The 20,037-nt window shown below is 44.7% G+C and overlaps 1 protein-coding gene across 1 annotated transcript in view; it reads right to left on the reverse strand.

Annotated features, from left to right (window-relative positions):
• The window catches only part of LOC121535207 (BMP/retinoic acid-inducible neural-specific protein 3-like), a 121,259-nt gene that overhangs the window by 35,471 nt on the left and 65,751 nt on the right, over positions 1-20,037 (reverse strand). The window contains exon 5 of the mRNA XM_041842033.1: positions 13,014-13,119. Coding sequence (XP_041697967.1) covers positions 13,014-13,119 — 106 coding nt within the window. The remainder of the gene's footprint in view (positions 1-13,013; positions 13,120-20,037) is intronic.

The raw sequence follows: 20,037 nt of genomic DNA on the forward strand, positions 1-20,037 counted from the left end.
GGCTTCACTATTGGATTAGAGAGATTGTCATCACTGTCGCTTGCTTATCTATTTCTTCCCTCTTTAAATAAAGCTTAGCCAGACGTGTGATGCTCTGAAGCAGAGCCGGCTCAAGGTATAAGCTAAATAAGCGGTCGCTTACCCGGCCGATAGGGCCCCCCACCCCGTCCATAAAACACTGACAACTAATCAAAACCTTGTTCTATTGAAGTGTTCTTGGTTCTAGGTGCTCAAGGCTGCTCGAAAAGGAGAGAAGACAGAACACACGGTAAAATTGCCTGAATAGCTGGCAAACAGCGCATGAGAAGGCTTTATTTTCAGATGGTAGGCCTATCTGTTAACGCTGATACATCCTGACAAAATACACACTATGACTGGCCTGCTAATGTGCCTTTACTGTCAAGAAAATACCCATTACTGATCCAAATGGTTGCCTAATCAGGCCTAGGCTACACTATAAAAATTAGGGGTTCAAAAAGGGTTCTTCTAAGATCCTTAAAGTTCTTTGAAGAACCTTACGGTTCTTGGCACTGAAAATTGCCCCAAAAAGGTTCTTCCAAGAACCCCATAGGAGGTGGGGTTCATCGAGGAACCTCCTTAGTTGGTGGGGGTTCTTGCAGGAACCTAACTGCCCAACTGAAGCTTTTGGATTTGAAAGACAGCAGGTGCAGGCACTTAACTCAATTTTTTAAGATCTCCTCAAGGTTTGTCTCTTGTATGATTTAAATTGATATTGTTTTATGATGATACCATCTATCTTTTCATATTTGTGCAAATCTTTCTAAAACAGAAAATGGACATCATTCAATGGATATCAATCAAAAAAAGAGGTAAGAATATGTATGCTATAAGAATACAGTTGAAGTCGGAAGTTTACATACACTTAGGTTGGAGTCCTTAACACTTGTTTTTCAACCACTCCACAAATTTCTTGTTAACAAACTAAAGTTTTGGCAAGTCGGTTAGGACATCTACTTTGTGCATGACACAAGTAATTTTTCAAACAATTGTTTACAGACAGATTATTTCACTTATAATTCACTGTATCACAATTACAGTGGGTCAGAAGTTTACGTACACTAAGTTGACTGTGCCTTTAAACAGCTTGGAAAATTCCAGAAGATGATGTCATGGCTTTAGAAGCTTTGGATAGGCTATTTGACATAATTGGAGTTAATTGGAGGTGTACCTGTGGATGTATTTCAAGGCCTACCTTCAAACTCAGTGCCTCTTTGCTTGACATCATGGGAAAATCAAAAGAAATCAGCCAAGACCTCAGAAAAAATATTGTAGACCTCCACAAGTCTGGTTCATCCTTGGGAGCAATTTCCAAACGCCTGAAGGTACCACGTTCATCAGTACAAACAATAGTACGCAAGTATAAACACCATGGGACCACGCAGCCGTCAAACCGTTCAGGAAGGAGACGCGTTCTGTCTCCTAGAGATGAACGTACTTTGGTGCGAAAAGTGCAAATCAATCGCAGAACAACAGCAAAGGACCTTGTGAAGATGCTGGAGGAAACAGGTACAAAAGTATCTATATCCACAGTAAAATTATTACTATATCGACATAACCTGAAAAGGCCACTCAGCAAGGAAGAAGCCACTGCTCCAAAACCGCAACAAAAAAGCCAGACTACGGTTTGCAATCGCACATGGGGACAAAGATCGTACTTTTTGGAGAAATGTCTTCTGGTCTGATGAAACAAAAATAGAACTGTTTGGCCATAATGACCATTGTTATGTTTAAAGGAAAAAGGGGGTTGCTTGCAAGCCGAAGAACACCATCCCAACCGTGAAGCACGGGGGTGGCAGCATCATGCTGTGGGGGTGCTTTGCTGCAGGAGGGACTGGTGCACTTCACAAAATAGATGGCATCATGAGGAAGTTAAAGCTTGGTCGCAAATGGGTCTTCCAAATGGACAATGACCCCAAGCATACTTCCAACGTTGTGGCAAAATGGCTTAAGGACAACAAAGTCAAGGTCAAGGTATTGGAGTGGCCATCACAACGCCCTGACCTCAATCCTATAGAAGATTTGTGGGCAGAACTGAAAAAGCGTGTGCGAGCAAGGAGGCCTACAAACCTGACTCAGTTACACCAGCTCTGTCAGGAGGAATGGGCCAAAATTCAAGCAACTTATTGTGGGAAGCTTGTGGAATGCTACCCAAAACGTTTGACCCAAGTTAAACAATTTAAAGGCAATGCTACCAAATACTAATTGAGTGTATGTAAACTTCTGACCCACTTGGAATGTGATGAAAGAAATAAAAGCTTAAATAAATCCTTCTCTCTACTATTATTCTGACATTTCACATTCTTAAAATAAAGTGGTGATCCTAACTGCCCTAAGACAGGGAATTTTTACTAGGATTAAATGTCAGGCATTGTGAAAAACTGAGTTTAAATGTATTTGGCTAAGGTGTATGTAAACTTCCGACTTCAACTGTATGTTGAAGGCTAGCTGTATTGGGTGCAGATGAATGAACTGCTCACTTTTGTGTCTGTGTCTGCAGGTATACAGACGAGGAGGCATACAAAGGTATGTCAATTGGTATTGGTATGTTATGCAGATCACATACAGTGGGGAAAAAAGTATTTAGTCAGCCACCAATTGTGCAAGTTCTCCCACTTAAAAAGATGAGAGAGGCCGGTACACGTCAACTATGACAGACAAATTGAGAAAAAATTATCCAGAAAATCACATTGTAGGATTTTTTATGAATTTATTTGCAAATTATGGTGGAAAATAAGTATTTGGTCACCTAAAAACAAGCAAGATTTCTGGCTCTCACAGACCTGTAACTTCTTCTTTAAGAGGCTCCTCTGTCCTCCACTCGTTACCTGTATTAATGGCACCTGTTTGAACTTGTTATCAGTATAAAAGACACCTGTCCACAACCTCAAACAGTCACACTCCAAACTCCACTATGGCCAAGACCAAAGAGCTGTCAAAGGACACCAGAAACAAAATTGTAGACCTGCACCAGGCTGGGAAGACTGAATCTGCAATAGGTAAGCAGCTTGGTTTGAAGAAATAAACTGTGGGAGCAATTATTAGGAAATGGAAGACATACAAGACCACTGATAATCTCCCTCGATCTGGGGCTCCACGCAAGATCTCACCCCGTGGGGTCAAAATGATCACAAGAACGGTGAGCAAAAATCCCTGAACCACACAGGGGGACATAGTGAATGACCTGCAGAGAGCTGGGACCAAAGTAACAAAGCCTACCATCAGTAACACACTACGCCGCCAGGAACTCAAATCCTGCAGTGCCAGACGTGTCCCCCTGCTTAAGCCAATACATGTCCAGGCCCGTCTGAAGTTTGCTAGAGTGCATTTGGATGATCCAGAAGAGGATTGGGAGAATGTCATATGGTCAGATGAAACCAAAATAGAACTTTTTGGTAAAAACTCAACTCGTCGTGTTTGGAGGACAAAGAATGCTGAGTTGCATCCAAAGAACACCATACCTACTGTGAAGCATGGGGGTGGAAACATCATGCTTTGGGGCTGGTTTTCTGCAAAGGGACCAGGACGACTGAACCGTGTAAAGGAAAGAATGAATGGGGCCATGTATCGTGAGATTTTGAGTGAAAACCTCCTTCCATCAGCAAGGGCATTGAAGATAAAACGTGGCTGGGTCTTTCAGCATGACAATGATCCCAACCACACCGCCCGGGCAACGAAGGAGTGGCTTCGTAAGAAGCATTTCAAGGTCCTGGAGTGGCCTAGCCAGTCTCCAGATCTCAACCCCATAGAAAATCTTTGGAGGGAGTTGAATGTCCGTGTTGCCCAGCGACAGCCCCAAAACATCACTGCTCTAGAGGAGATCTGCATGGAGGAATGGGCCAAAATACCAGCAACAGTGTGTGAAAACCTTGTGAAGACTTACAGAAAACGTTTGAACTGTGTCATTGTCAACAAAGGGTATATAACAAAGTATTGAGAAACTTTTGTTATTGACCAAATACTTATTTTCCACCATAATTTGCAAATAAATTCTACAATGTGATTTTCTGGATAATTTTTTCTCATTTTGTCTGTCACAGTTGACGTGTACCTATGATGAAAATTACAGGCCTCTCTCATCTTTTTAAGTGTGAGAACTTGCACAATTGACTAAATGCTTTTTTCCCCACTGTATACCATCCTCCTCCCTTACCTCGTCAATGAAAATTCCATAGGCCTCTACATTATGGACAAGGTATGTGTATGAAAACCATTATGAAAACAGTTTTTTTCATTCACATTTACCACAAAAACCAAGGTATGAATACTGTTGTATGCATGTTTTGTTAAACATTTACATTTTTAGTCATTTAGCAGACGCTCTTATCCAGAGCAACTTACAGGAGCAAGTAGGGTTAAGTGCCTTGCTCAAGGGCACATTGACAGATCTTTCACCTATTCGGCTTAGGGATTAGAACCAGCGACCTTTCGGTTACTGGCACAACGCTCTTAAACACTAAGCTACCTGCCGCCCCTGTATAATTACTATTACTAAACATCTGTATAATTACTATTTTTGGGATTCACAGACTTCACCCTGCCTACACCTCTGATGAATATAACAGGAAACCTGTTCAATCACCATACACTGCAAAATCTTTATGGCTATGGATACAGAGAACATCAACACATTAACATCAACTTGCCAGAGGAAAGACCCATTGGACTTGGGGCTCTGCTGGGAGTTGACCTCATATTTGGATTTATTTATTCTGCTTTGCCACTAAAATCATAATAAACACTGACAACTAAAATATTGTGTTATTGTTGTTATTGTTATGCGTATTATTATTAATATTATTAATTAATAATAATAATAGGGGAGGGGGGTAGTTCAAACATTAACCCCAAAAGGTTCTTCAAAAGGTTCTTTGAGGATCCTGTTAGGCCTACTGCTGCTAGGTAGCTCTCTCTCTGCTCTCCCCCTCCCCTCTGTCTGTCCTTGATTGCAGGAGTGAAGTCTGGTGTGCGGGAGTCAGGGTTCCAGCTGCAGCTCATTCACCATAATCACCTCAGCCTTTAAGACCCGGTCAAACTTTCCACTCATCGTCAGATCATAGTCAAGACGACCATGTTAGTCTCGCTGCCGACTCAACCTGTTTGTTTTCGCTCTTTGTGTTTTTGGCCTGTTCTATTTACTTTTCTCCTGTGCCACAGATTATGGGAACCTGACTTCTGCCTCCGCTTCACTCCTGCCACCACCATCCTGCTCCCCACTACCGGACCTCCCTTTTGGACTCACAACGGACACTAGGACATTACGGTACCACACCTGCCCTGACCTGGATCTGTTACACTCCCTGTAACCTGGACTTGCTCTTCCCCTATTATTGGAAACCTGGACCTTTTTGAACATTGTAAATAAACCTGTTAAACCTTCTCTGGCTTGGTGTACTTGTCTGCATTTGGGTTCTATCCAGTTAAATCATGACAGTATGATCTGACCAATGTGAACCCAGCAGACAGTAGCTCGGATACCACCCCAGAATGCACTCAAATTCGGACTGCTATAGCCAATCAGGACATTTTACTTGGCCAACATGATACCCTGTTTAAGACTATTGCTGAGAACAGTCAGGTGCTGTTTAATCAGGTTCAATTACTTACCAATCAGGTGTCTGTCCTTACTACCCAAGTTAATAATGCAACCCTCGGGCATGGCATACAAACTGCCCCTTCTCCTGCTCCACCTGTTTTTCCTGGCCCTCCAGCCCAGATCAGAGAGCATTTTGTTCCTGCTCCAGAGCGCTATGATGGGAACATGGGAACCTGTGGTGAATTTTTGACTCAATGCTCGTTAGTGTTTGAACAACAGCCCCTCACCTACGCCTCAGAAAGAGCCCGTATTGCCTACCTTATTAACTCTACTAGCGGTTCCGCTCGTGCCTGGTGATCCGCGGTCTGGGAGAGTCAGTCGGACATTTGCAACGCTTACGTGGCCTTCTCCACTGAGATGAGGAAGGTTTTTGACCACCCCGTACGGGGCAAGGAGGCTGCGAAACGGTTGTTGTCTCTTCGGCAGGGGGTTCGCAGTGTGGCGGAGATGGCAGTGGAGTTTCGGACGTGAGCGGTTGGAATGACGAGGCATTACAAGGAGTGTTCATCAATGCTTTGTCTGAGACTTTAAAAGATGAGTTGGTGTCATATGATGTATCGCCTACGCTGGATAATCTTATTTCGCTCACAATCAGGTTGGATAATCGGATTCGGGAGCGCCGCCGGGAGAGGAGTGTTAGTTCCAAGCAACTGGTCTGTCGTCAACAAACTCCTTCCCGCATCTTCCCTACGGAGAAAGCCGAGTCTTCCCGAGTCGATACGAGGAGCACTGAACCCGAAGCCATGGAGGTGGGTCGTGCACGGTTGTCCTCAGAGGAGCGTGCACGTCGTATTCAGGCTTGGGTCTGCCTGTATTGTGGAGAAGCTGGTCTTTTCGTTCCTTCCTGCCCAGTTCGTCCGGAAAAAGGGCCGGCTCATCATTATTGGGAGAAGTTTTGGTGAGCCGAGCAGCGGATTCTTCCTCTTCTCCCCGCATTCTGCTCCAGGCATCCCTTCAGTGGCAGTCCCAGAATTTCTCGGTTAGTGCGCTGGTTGACTCTGGTGCCGATGAGAGCTTTTTGGATCGAGAGTTGGCTCAACAAATGGAGTTAGAGACTGTTCCTATGGACTGTCCGCTGCAGGCTAAGGGTCTAAATGGACAATTGTTGACCCGTATTACTCATCAGACTGTTCCTGTTTGTCTCAGAGTGTCGGGTAATCATCAGGAGAACATTCAATTCCATATAATTGACTGCCCACAGACCCCCCTGGTCCTTGGTATCCCCTGGCTCATAAGACACAATCCACACATTGATTGGGTGACCGGTAGAATTGTTTCATGGAGCACATTTTGTCATGTGAATTGTTTGTGTTCTGCTCAGACCCCTGCCAGCACTGTGCCTCAACCTCCACTGGAGTCCATGGATCTTTCTGCTGTCCCTGACGTGTATCATGACCTGGCATCCGTTTTCTGCAAACACAGAGCTACTTCTCTTCCTCCTCACCGGCCTTACGACTGCGCCATTGACCTCCAGCCAGGAGCCCCTCTCCCCAGCAGTCGCCTGTACAATCTCTCCCGCCCGGAGACGGAAGCTATGGAGAACTACATTCGGGACTCCTTGGCGTCAGGTATTATTCGTCCTTCCTCGTCACCTGTAGGAGCGGGATTCTTTTTTGTTGCTAAGAAGGATAAGACCCTCAGACCCTGTATTGATTTCCGTGGACTTAACAACATCACCATTAAGAACAAATATTCTCTGCCTTTAATTAACTCTGCTTTTCCCCTCCTTCATGGTGCAACTATCTTCACTAAACTGGATCTACGAAATGCGTATCACCTGGTGCGCATTCGTAAAGGTGATGAATGGAAGACTGCCTTCAACACACCTTTGGGACATTTTGAGTACCTGGTTATGCCTTTTGGGTTGTCCAATGCCCCTGCCGTTTTTCAGGCACTAGTCAATGATGTCCTTCGGGACATGTTGAATCGGTTTGTTTTTGTCTATCTGGATGATATCCTGATTTTTTCAGAGTCCTCCCAGGAACACGAACTGCATGTGCGCCAGGTGTTGCAAAGGTTGTTGGAGAACAAACTGTTTGTGAAGATGGAGAAATGTGAATTTCATGTGTCTGAGACCTCTTTTTTGGGTTACATAATAGCTCAGGGGGAGTTGCGGATGGACCCAGCTAAGATCTCTGCTGTCACGGACTGGCCAGCCCCCTCCACCCGCAAACAACTTCAACGATTCCTGGGGTTTGCGAACTTCTACAGGAGGTTCATCAAGGACTACAGCCGCATTGCGGCGCCACTCACCGCTCTCACCTCCATCGCACGACCGTTCGCTTGGAATGAAGGGGCCGAAGCAGCGTTTGAAGAACTGAAACATCGCCGCCTCGGCTCCCATTCTGATGCAGCCGGACCCCGACCGCCAGTTTGTCGTGGAGGTGGATGCATCCGACACTGGGGTAGGTGCGGTGTTGTCACAACGTTCACCGGAAGATAACAAACTGCATCCCTGTGCTTTCCTTTCACGGAAACTTTCTCAGGCAGAGAGGAATTATGATGTTGGCAATCGTGAACTGCTCGCCGTGAAGCTGGCTCTCGAAGAGTGGCGGCATTGGCTGGCGGGGGCGGAACAACCCTTCATCGTTTGGACGGATCATAAGAATCTGGCATACATCCAGTGAGCGAAGCAGCTCAACCCCCGTCAAGCCAGGTGGGCACTATTTTTTGGTAGATTCAATTTTTCTCTGTCTTACCGTCCTGGGTCACGCAACGTCAAACCTGACGCCCTGTCTCGTGTTTTTTCTGCTGTTGATACTGGTAGTAACCCTGAACCCATCTTGCCTCCTACCTGCAGTATTGCGGCCATTACATGTGACATCGAGGGGATTGTTAGACAGGCTCAACATCATCAAGCTGACCCTGGGAGCGGTCCTCCTAACCGGTTGTTTGTCCCTGAGTCTGTTCGCTCCCAGGTACTTCAGTGGGCTCACTCGTCTCCCCTTACCTGTCACCCTGGAGTTACTCGGACCCTTGACTTTGTGCGACGGAAGTTCTGGTGGCCCAGGATGGAGGCGGACACTCGAGCCTTCATTGCTGCTTGTACGGTATGTGCACGTAGTAAGAACCCCACTCAGGCCAGCGCTGGTCATCTAAGACCTCTGCCAATACCCAGCCGGCCCTGGTCCCACATTGCCTTGGATTTTGTCACTGGACTTCCCCCCTCGTCTGGAAAGACTGTCATTATTACTGTTATTGATCGTTTTTCTAAGTTTGCTCATTTTTTGGCCCTACCTAAACTGCCCACTGCCAGAGAAACGGCTGATATTTTGGTTGAACATGTGTTCCGCTCTCATGGTCTACCCACGGATATTGTCTCTGACAGGGGTCCCCAGTTTGTCTCCCAGGTTTGGAAGGCTTTCTGTAAAGCTTTGGGCATTACATCCAGCCTGTCCTCTGGATATCACCCCCAGACCAATGGGCAACCGAGAGAGCGAACCAGGAGATGGAGACCGCTCTCCGCTGTGTCACAGGGTCTAACCCTGGGTCGTGGAGCTCCATGCTTCCCTGGGTGGAATATGCTCATAACACCTTGACTAACGCTTCCTCTGGTTTGTCTCCCTTTCTGTGTGCTCTGGGTTATCAACCTCCCCTGTTCCCTTCTCAAGAGAGGGAACTGGCGGTACCCTCTGTGCAGTCCCACCTGCGCCGCTGCTTCAAGGTCTGGAGGAAGGCCAGGGTAGCTCTGTCCCGAGCTTCGGCGTACATGCAGAGGCAAGCCAACCGTCACCGGTCCCAGGCTCCCGGTTACTCTCCTGGTCAAGAGGTATGGCTTAAGTCACGTGACCTTCCGTTGAAAGTGGAGTCTAAGAAGATGGCGCCTCGTTTTATAGGACCGTTCAAGATACTGTCTATTGTTAACCCCTGCGCGGTTAAGCTACAGCTTCCTGCCTCCCTACGGGTTCATTCCACCTTTCATGTTTCCCAGATTAAGCCTGTGTCGGTTAGCCCTCTGTGCCCGCCCTCTCGTCCCCCTCCTCTGCCCAGGATCGTGGGTGGGGGTCCGGTCTACACTGTCCGGCGACTTCTGGATGTTCGCCGCCGGGGTCGTGGTTTCCAGTACCTGGTGGATTGGGAGGGTTATGGTCCTGAGGAACGTTCCTGGGTGCCCAGGAGCTTCATTGTGGATCCTGCTCTGGCCAGTGAGTTTCATAGGTTACATCCTGATAAACCCTGTCGGTCGCCAGGTGGCGTCCGTAGAGGGGGGGTGTACTGTTAGGCCTACTGCTGCTAGGTAGCTCTCTCTCTGCTCTCCCCCTCCCCTCTGTCTGTCCTTGATTGCAGGAGTGAAGTCTGGTGTGCGGGAGTCAGGGTTCCAGCTGCAGCTCATTCACCATAATCACCTCAGCCTTTAAGACCCGGTCAAACTTTCCACTCATCGTCAGATCATAGTCAAGACGACCATGTTAGTCTCGCTGCCGACTCAACCTGTTTGTTTTCGCTCTTTGTGTTTTTGGCCTGTTCTATTTACTTTTCTCCTGTGCCACAGATTATGGGAACCTGACTTCTGCCTCCGCTTCACTCCTGCCACCACCATCCTGCTCCCCACTACCGGACCTCCCTTTTGGACTCACAACGGACACTAGGACATTACGGTACCACACCTGCCCTGACCTGGATCTGTTACACTCCCTGTAACCTGGACTTGCTCTTCCCCTATTATTGGAAACCTGGACCTTTTTGAACATTGTAAATAAACCTGTTAAACCTTCTCTGGCTTGGTGTACTTGTCTGCATTTGGGTTCTATCCAGTTAAATCATGACAGATCCATTAAAAGCAGTTCTTTGAAGAACCCTTTTAAAGGGTTCTTTGAAGAACTTATAGGGGTTCCCCCACAGTTTCAATTTGAAGAACCCCTAAAGGATCTTCCAGGAACCTTTACTTTTTAGAGTGTAGATTATTATTGTTTCGTAATGAAACATGCATTCAAAACGCAGAGCTTTTTAGCGGTTATTGAAATGGCATATTCACTGCAGTTTACAGCCTAGACTACAATTCTTTACTCACTAGAAAAAATAAAGAAAATGCATTATTGCATTGTGTTTCTCTAGCCTAGGTATGATAATTTTTTGTCCCTAAAAAGCTTAATCAATTGGGGTAGTGGCGATTTTTAGCATGTAAATCTTGGTGGGGGAAACTGAACCAATTTGTTTAGATACATGCCAGCAAAGCCACTGCACAACATTTTATTATTTTAGTAGGCCTATGTGGTCTAAAAAGGAAGGACATTTTATTTTTCTCCACTTTTTTAGACAATATACCCGCGCACAGACAGCGCATTGCGCAAACAAAACAAACCTCACAATATCAACTGGAATTACATGGGTCTGTTACTGAACTTTATGTTTGGGAAGAGTACCTTATGATAAGCTGTAGACCACACTATCTACCAAGAGAGTTTTCATCTATATTATTCGTAGCCGTCTATTTACCACCACAAACCGATGCTGGCACTAAGACCGCACTCAACGAGCTGTATAAGGCCATAAGCAAACAAGAAAATGCTCATCCAGAAGCAGCGCTCCTAGTGGGCGGGGACTTTAATGCAGGCAAACTTTAATCCGTTTGACCTAATTTCTACCAGCATGTCACATGTGCAACCAGAGAGAAAAAAACTCTAGACCACCTTTACTCCACACACAGAGACGCATACAAAGCTCTCCCTCACCCTCCATTTGGAAAATCTGACCATAATTCTATCCAGTGACTTGCTCAATATGGAAGTGACGCGGATGCTACGCTACAGGACTGTTTTGCTAGCACAGACTGGAATATGTTCCAGGATTCATCCAATGGCATTGATGAGTATACCACCTCAGTCATCGGCTTCATCAATAAGTGCATCGACGACATCGTCCCCACAGTGACCGTACGTACTGTACATATCCCAACCAGAAGCCATGGATTACAGGCAACATCGAGCTAAAGGCTAGAGCTGCCGCTTTCAAGGAGCGGGTCGCTAATCCGGACGCTTATAAGAAATCCTGCTACGCCCTCAAACGAACAATCAAACAGGCAAAGCACCAATACAGGATTAAGATTGAATCCTACTACACATGCTCTGACGCTGAATGGGAAGAGACTTTCACTGGCAAACATGGTTACAGACCCAACAACATTATATAGTATCCCCTCCTCGTGAAGAAAAGCACATGAGCTAATTATAATACACAAATAAGCAAAACAATGAAATCATTCATGAATAAGATAGACCTATATAAGCAATATAACAATTGAGATGTACAAACTATGGCATAAGGGAAGGATGAGCGGATAAGAGGCAAGCCGTAATTTTGATTAAGACATTAATGAGCGAGTAGTCCACATACTTTTGGTCATGTAGTGTAACTGGCTTATAAAATTAATAGGACTAAATCTCCTCAATAGACCTTAGCCACTCACCATCAATGCTTTTCTATTAGAGCATTTAAGCCACATCTTTTCTTACTGTCTACAGTCCACCTTACCCAAGCTTTACCCTAGTTTACGTTTAGCCCTATCAGATGTTCTTTAAACTATTGCTTGTTGTTAGCTATCCCTGTGGTGTCCATGGGAATGACGGCTTGGCGTATTGAGATTTTGTTCCTCTATCCTTGGACTGTGTCCTGGCCATCTGGGCCTCATTATGTCTGATCTTTGCCCAATCCCCTATTGTCTAACCTCTGCTGTTGGACCGGTGCAGCCATGTTGGACCTGCTGGTTGGACCTGCTGGGAGCCAGGTTATGGAAGCAGCACTCAAAGGTTGTGTCCCAAATGGCACCCTATTCCCTATTTAGTGCACTACTTTTGACCTTGTCAAAAGTAGTGCACTATGTAGGGAATATAGGGCACCATTTTGGGACGTTACCAAAGCGTATTTTCTACACCGTTAAAGCACCAGTCCCCAGCAGATGGATGAATCCATCTCAAAATAATCCCACACACCAGGATTTTCAAAACCTTGCTTCACAGATATGATCTATGATTTGAGATTCAATACTGCATGATTTCACAAGTCAAAGAGCCTGAATGAATAGTATTGAGGAATGAACAATGAGAGCCCACTGCTAAGCTTAGAAGCACTGATCTACACTTATCAAAATCATATGGCATTGGTTGTATAGATCAGAGCTGGCAAGAACAGTGGAGCACTCAAGGGGAATATAAACCTTTTGCCTGGAGAGTGTATTGTACTCAAGAAAGTTTCTCCACCAAAATAATCCCTTACAAGATGGAGAGTTATGATAATTTGAAACGAAATAAGTGATTTTCTTCTTGGCAACAAATAATTTGTCTTGCAGCATATACACACTGTACCAGAAAATTAGATCAAGTGCAAAGAACATAATGAGTATATTATACACACACAATAGAACATGGAGCAACTGTTTTGAGAATGGAGTGAAATAGCTTACCTTTTAGATGTATTTTATTTTCAGGACTGTGTACCAAGACAGAGCTAACAGAATCAAGGCTGTCATAGTTACTGCATCCAAGGGGCCCGGTCCTAGTTTCTGTTACCTAGGAAACAAGGAGATATTTTAATGCCTTATTAGGCCTACTGGTGAATCATGTACCTGGTTGTTAGGTTGTCTAACACATAGAAATATAATTAATAGTCAATGCCGGCATAATGGGTGGACCTATGCCAGGAAGTAAAAGCTATGTTAAAGATGAAATATATTTTCGACCTGAGTAAAAGCTACAATAAGTTGAAGATGGGAAGGTTAAGACAACGTAATAATTCCATGCGGAAGCGTTAAAAATAAACATTCATGGGACCAGCGGTCAGGTAATCCAGTAAAAAGTGGCTGTTAATAAATGAATAGAATGTCATTAAAGCAGTTGAGTAGTTAGCTGAAGTTCACTACGATTGTGTTTACTTTCCACTTTGATGGCAAACTTTCTGTGCTACTACCATTCACTCCCAGTCATTCCGAATGTAGAAGCTGGTCCCTTGTTGAATAGTGGCGCAAAGAGTTATGGGATATTAGAATCCTCTTGTCTTAACCTGTATATCAAAGACAATATTGTATGTGATGGTTTGTATAAACCTTGCTGTCTGCCTGTCCGACCTCGGAAACTATGTTTCATGTTAAAAATGCGATCTCACCCCTATACAGAGAATGCTATGTCTGCCTCGTCCCGCTGCGTCGTCCATTATTTCGAAGGTAATGTACAGAACGTCTGTGTTTATCCCTTACATAGAAAAGCTATGAAAACAGATACAAATTGAGCAATTTTGACCAGTAAATTATGTTTTACATTGGCAAATGTTGTGGTGTCACTTTGACCTCATAATATCTCACCCATAGATGCGGTAAAGAAGTCAATGGAACTCGACCCAAACAATGGAAATGCCATGGAAACACGTGGGGGAAAGATCCCAAATCTCCTCATTGCCCCCCAGCAACATTAGTTACATTTAGGCTATTGTTTAGATATGTATTTTATTTACATTTTTTATTTTTAACCTTTATTTAACCAGGTAGGCCAGTTGAGAACAAGTTCTCATTTACAACTGCGACCTGGCCAAGATAAAGCAAGGCAGTGCGATAAAAACAACAATAACACAGAGTTACACATGGGATAAACAAAACATACAATCAATAACACAACAGAAAATCTATATACAGTGTGTGCACATGTAGTAAGTTATGGAGGTAAGGCAATAAATAGGCCATAGTGCAAAATAATTACAATTTAGTATTAACACTGGAGTCATTAGCAGCAGTGAACTGTAAGGAATGGCGCCCAAAGGAGGTGTTGGCTTTGGGGATGACCAGTGAGATATACCTGTTGGAGCGCATACTACGGGTGGGTGTTGCTATGGTGACCAATGAGCTAAGATAAGGCTGGGATTTGGCTAGCAGAGATTTATAGATGACCTGGAGCCAGTGGGATTGGCGACGAATATGTAGTGAGGGCCAGCCAACGAGAGCGTACAGGTCACAATGGTGGGTAGTATATGGGGCTTTGGTGACAAAACGGATGGCACTGTGATAGACTACATCCAATTTGCTGAGTAGAGTGTTGGAGGCTATTTTGTAAATGACATCGCCGAAGTCAAGGATCGGTTGGATAGTCAGTTTTACGAGGGCATGTTTGGCAGCATGAGTGAAGGAGGCTTTGTTGTGAAATAGGAAGCCGATTCTAGATTTAACTTTGGATTGGAGATGCTTAATGTGAGTCTGGAAGGAGAGTTTACGGTCTAACCAGACACCTAGGTATTTGTAGTTGTCCACATATTCTAAGTCAGACCCGCCGAGAGTAGTGATTCTAGTCGGGTGGGCGGGTGCAAGCAGCGTTCGATTGAAGAGCATGCATTTAGTTTTACTAGTGTTTAAGAGCAGTTGGAGGCTACGGAAGGAGTGCTGTATGGCATTGAAGGTCGTTTGGAGGTTTGTTAACACAGTGTCCAATGAAGGGCCAGATGTATACAAAATGGTGTCGTCTGCGTAGAGGTGGATCTAAGAGTCACCAGCAGCAAGAGCGATATCATTGATATACACAGAGAATAGAGTCGGCCCGAGAATTGAACCCTGTGGCACCCCCATGGAGACTGCCAGAGGTCCAGACAACAGGCCCTCCGATTTGACACATTGAACTCTATCTGAGAAGTAGTTGGTGAACCAGGCGAGGCAGTCATTTGAGAAACCAAGGCTATTTAGTCTGCCAATAAGAATGCGGTGGTTGACAGAGTCGAAAGCCTTGGCCAGGTCGATGAAGACGGCTGCACAGTGCTGTCTTTTATCGATCGCGGTTATAATATCGTTTAGGACCTTGAGCGTGGCTGAGGTGCACCCATGACCAGCTCGGAAACCAGATTGCATAGCGGAGAAGGTACTGTGGGATTCGAAATGGTCGGTGATCTGTTTGTTAACTTGGCTTTCAAATACTTTCGAAATTCAGGGCAGGATGGATATAGGTCTGTAACAGTTTGGATCTAGAGTGTCACCCTCTTTGAAGAGGGGGATGACCGCGGCAGCTTTCCAATCTCTGGGGATCTCAGATGATACAAAAGAGAGGTTGAACAGGCTAGTAACTAGCGCAGTGGTCTAAGGCACTGCATCGCAGTGCTAGCTGTTGTGGGTTCAATTCCCACATGCCAGGGTTGTGGGTTCAATTCCCACGGGGGGCCAGTATGAAAAATAAAAACAATAATGTATTCACTCACTAACTGTAAGTTGCTCTGGTAAGAGCGTCTGCTAAATATGTAAATGTAGTAACGGGGGTTGCTACAATTTTGGCGGCTAATTTTAGAAAGAAAAGGTCCAGATTGTCTAGCCCAGCTGATTTGTAGGGGTCCAGATTTTGCAGTTCTTTCAGAACATCAGCTATCTGAATTTGGGTGAAGGAGAAGCGAGGGGGGGATGGGCAAGTTGCAGCGGAGGGTGCAGAGCTTGTGGCCGGGGTAGGGGTAGCCAGGTGGAAAGCATGTTGAGGTAAAAATCAGAGTATAATGCTTGCATGGATTGTTTCCCCAATACATGTTCATGTCATCGTCACCAATCAACTGCATTGCAGTTAAAAATGGCTTTGACTACCACCACCGATTTCTGTATGCTAGCTATGCTATCAGCTTATACGAACAGGAGTTAGCATTAGCAGTCACTTCTTCTAAACCTGAAAAGGAATAACTTCTAAATGTTATGCAGCGAAAACAGTCAAATATATCATAATCGTACTTTAGTAACCAAATTGTGGGCCTGTTACAATACCTCAATCATGACGGATTTGACAAATATTAACTTTGTTAGATCAGATTTGTTGGATGTGTGCCAATCCGGCGACCTCTTTCTATCCCCCACGGTCTGCATTCCAATTGACGTCTTTACCGCATCTATCAATATAAACCTCCCTTGCAAATCTCCTTCCAAATCTCCCTTGAGTTATGTAAGAGTACGTTTTATTTATTGTCAATGAAATGCTGCCAGTGAGCTACAATACTCAGTAAATAAGGTGTTTTACAGATGATTCATTGTAAAATATTGTTTTTCAATCGACCCTTGTCAAACAATATGAAGTCAGTGCAGCACTACATGCTATGCATTGTGGACTATACTGCATTCCACATACTGTGATATTTTCCAACTAAGTTGAAGTACTTTATGGTCCCCCTGCATTACGTAAGATAATATATTTCATTCCTCCTCCAGAAGTTTCATTGCAACCACAAAGCCTAAAGGCATGTACGCAGGCAGGTCAAGCACATCCCACTCTCTCATGGATGATTAGCTCAGTTGGCAAGCATTGAGGAGCAGGTTGCTCACATACTAGAGATGATAATTTAGCAAAAATGTAACCAGCAGCTTCTCGTCTTGAAGCACTGCAGGGCTGAAGCCAGGTATTTGCAGAGTTCTTCATATGAGTTTTTACCTATCTGTCCTATAACATACACTGAGTGTACAAAACATTAGGAACCCCTTCCTAATATTGAGTTGCACCCCCCTTTGCCCTCAGAACAGCCTCAATTCGTCGGGGCATGGACTATAAGGTGTCGAAAGCATTCCACAGGGATGTTGGCCCATGTTGACTCCAATGCTTCCCACAGTTGTGTCAAGTTGGCTGGATGTCATTTGGGTGGTGGTGGTGGACCATTCTTGATACACACAGGAAACTGTTGAGCGTGAAAAACTCAGCAGCATTGCAGTTCTTGACACACTCAAACCGGTGCGCCTGGCACCTACTACCATAGCCCGTTCAAAGGCACTTAAATATTTTGTCTTGCCCATTCAACCCTTGAGTAGCTAGGGTTCCATCCAATTGGCGGCAGATTTTCATGCAAATATTATAAAATCTGCATGAAGAAAATAACGCATTTTCCCACTAGTGGTGTGTTTCCACCAAACTGAAAAAGTTTACTTCGATATGATGGTTATTATATCAATATTTGCACATAAAGGAATTTCCATCTCCATTTCTCGCATAATTAATTTTATAGACTCAAAAAGATCCCACCATGTCAAACAAACAAATTATCTGTCGGCATTTATAAAATTTTATAGACACTTCCTGTTTCCATCACAGTTGTCATGATTGTTTTTATACGGTATGACTTTACTCGCATAAAAACTGTGGATGGAAATGCGGTTAATGGCACACATACACAATCCATGTCTCAGTCGTCTCAAGGCTTAAAAATCTTTAATCCTCTTCTTTAATTAACCTGTCTCCTCCCCTTCAGCTACACTGATTGAAGTGGATTTAACAGGTGACATCAATAAGGCATCATAGCTTTGACCTGGATTCCCCTTGTTAGTCTATGTCACGGAAAGAGCCGGTGTTCCTAATGTTTGTATACTCAGTGTAGTTCAAAACACTGATTCCTGGTGCTTAATCGGACCTGACAGCTAATGTTATTTAGACAGTCCTGCAGTTAGCTAACATACATACAGCTAGTACAGCCCATTGTGAAACTTTCGGACAAATATGAAGGTACCAGTCCTCTGTGAAATGCTAATGGTAACTCTATAGACTTGACCAATAATCACACAGTCCAAACAGCGCTATTGAAGTAGATTAAATTAAATGTATTTCAATCAATTAAAGTAGATCAAGCTGTAAACATACAGTATAGAACTGCTACTGGGATCATGTCATATTGTTATCATTATCTTTATATTTTGCTCTCGGTGTAGTCTACGGCCAAACCTACTCACAATATCTTGAGGATATCTTAAGTGTCATAACATATAATTACATTTTAGTCATTCAGCAGATGCTCTTATCCAGAGCGACTTACAGTTAGTGAGTGCATACATTTTCAAACTGTTCCCCCGTGGGAAGCGAACCCACAACCCTGGCGTTGTAAGCGCCATGCTCTACCAACTGAGCTACACGGGATTGTACTGTATGTAGTCATGACTGTCAAGTGTACCATTGGTCAAATGGGACATTTGTCCTCTAGACGTAACTAGACGGTTGGGGAACACAAGACACAATTTGGTAACAGAGAACAACTTACCCCACACGGTATGTAGCTTCACAGGTAAATATCTAGAAAATAAAGGACTCTAAAATAAACTGCAACACATTTGTCTATTTAAAGAACACTATGAATGACTAGCTGACCAGGATGTTGTCTAAATAATGTAAAGTCTGATCATTAAAAAGCCTAAAATACCCCACTTGAATCTAATAGGCTAAATGGAACACCACTACAGTACTAGCGTTATGGCTCTTTCTGCTTGATTTAAAGAAAAAAACATCTGAGGCCTCCCGAGTGGCGCAGCGGTCTAAGGCACTGCATCGCAGTGCTAGAGGCGTTACTACAGACCCGGGTTCGATCCTGGGCTGTATCACGACTGGCCGTGATCGGGGGTCCCATAGGGTGGCGCACAATCGGGTTAGGGGAGGGTTTGGCAGGGGTGGCTTTACTTGGCTCATTGCGCTCTAGCGACTCATTGTGGTGGGCCGGGTGCCTACAAGTTGACAGTTTAACTGTGTTTCCTCCGACACATTGGTGCGGGTGTTAAGAGGACGCATGACTCGACCTTCGCCTCCTGAGCCTGTTGTGGAGTTGCAGCGATGAGACAAGATCGAAATTGGGGAGAAAAAAGCGTCTGAAAGGCTTTCTATGAGTCACAGCACAACATGCTGACTCTCCTCTGTTCTCATCCACCTTGATATACTATATATACAGAAAGTGTGTGGACAAGAACTGTTTGTCGGGAGATTCATTAAATGGGATTCCATGGCCGAGCAGCCGCACGCAAGCATAAGATCACCATGTGCAATGCCAAGCATCGGCTGGAGTGGTGTAAAGCTCCCCGCCATTCGACTCTGGAGCAGTGGAAACGCGTTCTCTGGAGTGATGAATCACGCTTCACCATCTGGCAGTCCGACGGACTAATCTGTGTTTGGCGGATGCCAGAAGAACGCTACATGCCCCAATGCATAGTGCCAACTGTAAAATTTAGTGGAGGAGGAATAATGGTCTGGGGCTGTTTTTCATGGTTCAGGCTAGGCCCCTTAGATCCAGTGAAGGGAAATCTTAACGCTACAGTATACAATGACATTGTAGATGATTTTGTGGCAACAGTTTGGGGAAGGAACTTTCCTGTTTCAGCATGACAATGCCCCCGTGCACAAAGCGAGGTCCATACAGAAATGGTTTGTCGAGATTGGTGTGGAAGAACTTGACTGGCCTGCAGAGGGCCCTGACCTCAACCCCATCGAACACCTTTGGGATGAATTGGAACCCCAAAATCAGTGCCCGACCTCACTAATGCTCTTGAACTGAATGGAAGTAAGTCCCCGCAGCAATGATCCAACATCTATTCGAAAGCCTTCCCAGAAGAGTGGAGGCTGTTATAGCAGCAAAGGAGGGACCAACTCCATATTAATGCCCATGATTTTGGAATGAGATGTTTGACAAGCAGGTGTCCACATACTTTTGTCATGTAGTGTATATCTGCTGCCTTCGACACCATGAAC

This window comes from Coregonus clupeaformis, chromosome 21 (assembly GCF_020615455.1).
Source record: "Coregonus clupeaformis isolate EN_2021a chromosome 21, ASM2061545v1, whole genome shotgun sequence".
Lineage (NCBI taxonomy): Eukaryota > Metazoa > Chordata > Actinopteri > Salmoniformes > Salmonidae > Coregonus > Coregonus clupeaformis.